The following is a 6,000-nucleotide window of genomic DNA, read 5'->3' as shown; positions in this document are numbered from 1 at the left end:
ATCTAACAATCATTTTATTGACCATCAGTATATGCCGTAAAAACATGATCAAATATTTAAATGCAATCGAACTTACACTAACGATCACCACTAAACGGCGCCCATTTTTTTCAGGAACGTTTCTCTTTTATATACGTACAAAATAATCGCCAAACAACGACCATTTTTATATTCCTTCCAGTGGTCATTGTTTTTAGAGGTTTGACTATATATACAGGGTGATTCATTGATGGCGTTCAGTAGTTTTTTTTTTCCTAGGAAACTGTTAGAGATAGGAAGATAGGACTAATAACCATGTTTATAGAGCAGACAGGAAATTTTTGGTGACCTTGGATGATCTTGAAAATCAGCGGTTTTTGAGGTACAGACCAAATTAGGCTTTAGATGACAGATGCATGATAGTAATAAAAGTATAAATTCAAAATTTACTTAAATTAGGTGCTGAAAATGTTAACCTTCTTGGCGTATACAGGGATTTACTCTTATAGAAAAGGCATTTAATACACTTAATACATTTCGCAATTTTCTTTTACTAATCTCAAGAAAACTTTCATGAATTTTGATTTTCATGTGTTTTATAGAAGGACACCGGAAGTAAGCCATTTCTTTAATTCGTGTCCATGAAGACTGACTTAAAGATTTGTAACCTGTGACTAATTTTGGTGGCATGAACCTAAAGCCATTAGCGTATCAAATACTTCTTCATTTGAATAACCCATTTTCATGAAAACGAAGGAAACAAACAAATACAGAAAAATGAAAAGGATCAATAAAACCCCTCACTCCTTTATGCCTTTGAAAAAGTAACAATCCAATTTATTCAACGCCTACTTGTTCAATATCTGATAAGATAAGACAAAGAATGAAAACTAATAAACTCAATTCCCAACATAGAAACTTTTGAGAAAAAGAGAAATCAAATTTTTAGAAGAAACTGATCTTGAAAACCGTTAAGTTTTAGAAAATGTTACCTATTGCGAAAGGTGTTTACTTTGTTGCGTACTAAGTTATCCACACAATGGCTGAAAATCGCTCCTTATAATGCAATGGCTGAAAATCGCTCCTTATAATGATCCTTAAAAGCCTGTTTCGTTCCGTATGTGAAAAATCTCAGATTGTCAACGTCATCCAAGGTCATCAAAATTTGTCCTCCTGTCTGCTTTATAAATTTGGTTGTTAGTCCCATCTTTCTCTCTCTAACAGTTTCCGAGAAAAAATCTATTGAATATCACCAGTGAATCACCCTACACAGTGGCCGAGTGGATAAAACCCACTAGACACTGGTACTTGGTCGCGGATTTGTACCTCGCCAATGGACTGGTCCCACGTGGAGTTTCTGCGTCTTCTTTTCACGTTGGTAACACTAAAGAGACCACTTTCCCATAAGTTTCCCATAAAAGACCTCCCGGAAGGCATTCCCTTCGGCAGATTGCCCGTACCGTAACCAAAAAAAAAAAAAAAAAAAAAAAAAAAAAATTAAAAGTAAAAAAGCGAATCACCTGTGTATGTTGGTTTCCGAAGCTGCAAATTCATATTATCCCTTTGCTCATACATAGTACAGAAAATTCTTGCAATACAATAAAAAATTCTAGGATTACACACTTTCGACAAATGTGTTGAAATTGCTACCTATACAAATGGTTTGCAATCAAACATTTGATACGCCCTTTAACGATCAAACGATACAACTTAATTCTTATCGTGATATATTATAGCCCGATAAGATTCGGGCTGTATCGTCTGATATAACTATTATTTATGCGACTACCGAAGAGCTATAAGACCTCTGTTAAATTAACATGCTATGAAGCTATGATTTCAGAGTTTAATTACATCCTGTATTACGCACGCGGCAGAAATTCCGACATAAATTAGTATGATCATAAGCGAAAGGTTACTTTAATTATCTGTAATTTTTTTAATGAAACAATAATTTTAAACACTCTGTAGCCAGATTGCCTAGAGCAGGAATGGGCAATCTTTTTCTATGTAAGGGTTGCATTTTGAAACTTTTGAAATGACGCGAGCAGTATAACAGAGAAAAGAGAAGAAAATGCCGGTAAATCACAATTATTTATTCATATATAATTATAAATTAGCATAGGTATACTTAGTTTAGCTTCTGGAACTGATGTAAACGTAATATATCGGAAATTATTTGGTTAAATATTAGTCACCACTAGCTTTAAATTAATTTCGATGTGTCTGTTAGCTGGTTTCTTGTTTTAATTTTACTAAATTCATTTCGGGAAAAACTATTCACATACATAAGTTGTAAAAAATAACGTTTGAATTTTTGCTGCATACTTCCTTAAGCTCGGAAATTGTTATATTTATTCATATTTTATGCGACGAGGGCCGCAAAACTGTTAATGCGGGCCGCAGGTTGCCCATCCCTAGCCTAGAGGTTTAAAATGCCAGCTTAACGCTCTAGCGGACTCAAGAATGAATCCAGACGAGTAGAAAAACTATCGGAATTTTTGGATGTGGTCCGTCCGGATATGTCTGGGACCATCCCTCACTGCTGTGCTGCCTCATTGTGGGCTTGCCCTAACCCAGGGCCGCCGTAAGCCGGCGTGCAAGGCGTGCACCGCACGCGGGCAGCACGTCCAGGGGGCGGCAAAGAGCCTTTCTGGCAAGCTCAGCATAGGTAATCGTAGTTAAACAGGGGGCAGCATAATCGGTATTGCACACGGGCGTTCAAACAGCTAGCGGCGCCCCTGCCCTAACCCAAGATATGATTGTTAAAAAAGTGCCAGTTGATATTCAATCTCACGTTGTGCATTATTATGTCCGTAGTGACAATTTGGATAACAGCAGTATTTTTTTCCCTTCAAAAATACTGAATTGGCGGTTGGCAACAAGCTAGAATATACAACATAGAGTGGCTGTGACCTTAGATACTACGCTATTGGTAGCAACGGAGGGTACTATCGACCACCATTTTGCTTTAAGTCAAAATATTGAAGTCTATATCACGTGTTGGGCAGGTTTGTCATTTAAAATTTTATTTTTGTCTAGATGACAAAAATAGATCTAAATCTAGATGGTTTTGCTTGCCCCTAGATTTGAGATTTAGGCAAGTAGATAAATGATATAAATCTAGATTGTTTTATCTCAAATTTAGCTATTTTCTAGATTTTAATTAATTATTATAAACAAGATAAGATCAGAGTTTAAAGTGGTAAGTAAAGTACTTAACAATATTTTTTATAATCTAACTACGAGCCCGGTCTTGAAGGGCTCGTACAGTACATATGATTGTCTATTTATAGTGTACTCAGGTCAGTTCGATCCGTACCATATTCAGTGCATTGTTGGTTTTTTCGGACAGTGTTTTTCTCTTTTGCAGAATATAAGTAGTGTTTTTGTGTTTTTATTATAGTTATAGTTTGTGAAAATTTCTCTTTCAACTGGTGAAAATATTTACAACGAAAAAGTACATTTTGATCTTTGTCATATTGTGAACCACATTGTTCAAGTTAAAATTCTTCTAAGAGGTAATAAGGAGCTGAAAATTGTGGGAAATAAAAGAAGTGTTGCATTTGCCTATCAAAAATAGACAAAGAAGATTTGCCAGTAAGTGAGACTGATATGTAGAAACTGCATCATTAGGATGTGCACAAATTGTTCACTATATGTATCAGCCTGAAGAGGGATTGAAAAATTCCCAATATGAAATGCATTGTTAATAGACGAAATAAAGTGAATTATTTTAATTTTGGTTTCTGTTAATTGCAAATAATTAAGAAAGACGTGGTAAATATCACAATAGTGGAGGTCTCACTATTGGAAGAAGAAACCTTTACTTATAACTTTTTACATTTTTAATTATTATCGAATGGCAAAAAGCTAAATTATGAGATTTATAAAAAAAGACGAGTTTTATTTAAAAAAACTGTAAATGTTAATAACGAACAACATCTTCATTAAGTCCGTCCTCGCTCGAAATATAACTGACACCCCTCTATCTTCCACACCTTTAACTTTTAACTACCAACATTTAATAGCATCAATTCTTCTTATACACAAGCTATCATGCCAAATTTCTCTTCTTATAGGACACACATGCACAGAATGTTTTTCTTTTTCTTTTCTTTTTTTGTTCAGGAGGTCTCAAAACGTAGAGATTTGCAAAAAATTCTGAGGGTCAAATTTGACAAGATTCCAATGTTTTCCCTTGTTATGTATATATAACAGTCGGGAAAATAAAATCAAGAATGTTTAGAAATGCATTGCTTATTGTTACAGAATATTTTCTCGTTTAGAAACGTTTAAAAGGGCGGGAGGTTAAAGAAGAAAAATGTCTTGTTATTTACTTTCAAACTTAAAAATACCTAGTAGGGTCATTTTGACTCGCACCGTCTCAGTTAGGGGTTAAAATTCTTCCTTTCCTTTACACGCTTTTACACAAGGAGTTAGAATATTCTAGCTCGTTTCCTTAGCATAACACAAATGGCACGCCCCCTTGACTAAAAGTAAAATGGCGGACGTGTATTCAATTTTCTTTCAACATGGCGTGGATACAGCAACTCTATGTAGTATATTCTAACTCGTTGGTGATTGGTGTAATGTAGACGCAATTTTTAACTAACCCCAAAAGAAGTAAAACTCAGAAGCATAATGTTTGGTGATTGGGGAAGCCACGCGATAAGCACATGAAGCTGAATGAAGCTTCGCTGCCTATTAAGGTTAGAGAAAGCTTCATTCAACTTGGCACGAAACCCCAATGAGGAGGATTAAATGAGGTTGCAATTCCTGATGTTGAGGAAGAGTAAACAAGTCTAACAAACCCTAATAAACATTTTCACTGATTATTTTCTGAGAAAAAGAAGGGACTAATGATATTGCAAGGCAATCCATACCACGCATGGACGTGTTCATGTACCACGTGAGGATTTTCAGATCTCCATATTCCAATATTGTGTCCGTTGCTTTGTCGCTTAGATGAACGGCTGTTTCATCAGAAAAACAGACGTTAGTTAGCTATTCATTCTCCTCATCAATACGTGAAAGCAAGAACTATGTAAACACTTTATCGTGGTTTATCATTTGGCTAAAACTTGTGTTTTATACACGCATGCATCTTCAGTCATTTATGTAGAATTTTCAGTACAGTTGTCTTTAGAATATTCAATTCCAATGATGCATCTCTACTTGATTTTCCAGGGCTGAGCTGGTAGGCTTCATAACTTGTTCTACAGCAGGAATGCCAAAATTTGGCTGTTGACCTCTTCAAGGATTTCTAGACTTTTTAGCGATTCCCTCTTCTTCTTCTTTTTTGTGCTAATACAGTTAGTAATAGTAAATAAACAAATAAATCTGGTGAGCCAATATTAATTCATACACCATTTCCACATATCTATTTACAGTGTGAAAATTTACAATGTTCTGAACTGTCAAATATATTAAACTAATAATTTTTATTAGTCAAACCTATTAAAACTAATAATTTTTATGAACCATTTTTAATCGACCTCCATTCGATTCTGAAAATGTTTTATTAATCCCTGCAGATCGATGTCGACCACTATGGGGACCCCTTCTCTACAATCTTAGATCGTTATCTGAGACTATAGAACAGGGATTCCACAGTGGTTAGTCACTGCGAGACCGGTCAACAACCAATCCTATTGGAGTTAATGTGTTGATGATCGTTTCCCTATTCACTCATGTATTGTCTCTGAACAGTAACACTACTACTGATTGCCTACTAATTTCGTCGACAACCATAGCACATACTGGGCATTTTCCTGTAATGTCACTATTTCGGTTCCGCAAGGATTGTGGTCTCTTGACTTGATGGCCGAGTCGGAATCGAATAAGGACAGACAACTGGATTTTTTTTTGACGATTATCTGTCCTGGGTATAAAGTCCTGTCTCTCTCCACCATGATGCCCCCACTGAGGGCTTAGCCGAACCCACGATGGTCCTGAAAAAAGTATTTTTTTAGTGCTCACAGAGCGGAAACGTTCAAAACTTTAGTCCTTTTAAAAATA

At 35.6% G+C, this 6,000-nt stretch overlaps 1 protein-coding gene across 1 annotated transcript in view; it reads right to left on the bottom strand.

Annotated features, from left to right (window-relative positions):
* LOC111617359 (probable phospholipid-transporting ATPase IA) overlaps positions 1-1,681 on the bottom strand; it is a 231,157-nt gene extending 229,476 nt beyond the window's left edge. Inside the window, exon 1 of the mRNA XM_023358665.1 lies at positions 1,500-1,681. Within this exon, the coding sequence (XP_023214433.1) occupies positions 1,500-1,554 (55 nt within the window). The 5' untranslated portion in view covers positions 1,555-1,681. The remainder of the gene's footprint in view (positions 1-1,499) is intronic.
* Between the last annotated feature and the right edge of the window lie 4,319 nt (positions 1,682-6,000).

This window comes from Centruroides sculpturatus, unplaced genomic scaffold (assembly GCF_000671375.1).
Source record: "Centruroides sculpturatus isolate CEXI.00-Female unplaced genomic scaffold, Cexi_2.0 scaffold118, whole genome shotgun sequence".
In the NCBI taxonomy this organism is placed as follows: Eukaryota; Metazoa; Arthropoda; class Arachnida; order Scorpiones; family Buthidae; genus Centruroides; species Centruroides sculpturatus.
The sequence above is the reverse complement of the archived record's forward strand: the minus strand, read 5'-3'. Positions and strand labels throughout refer to the sequence as shown.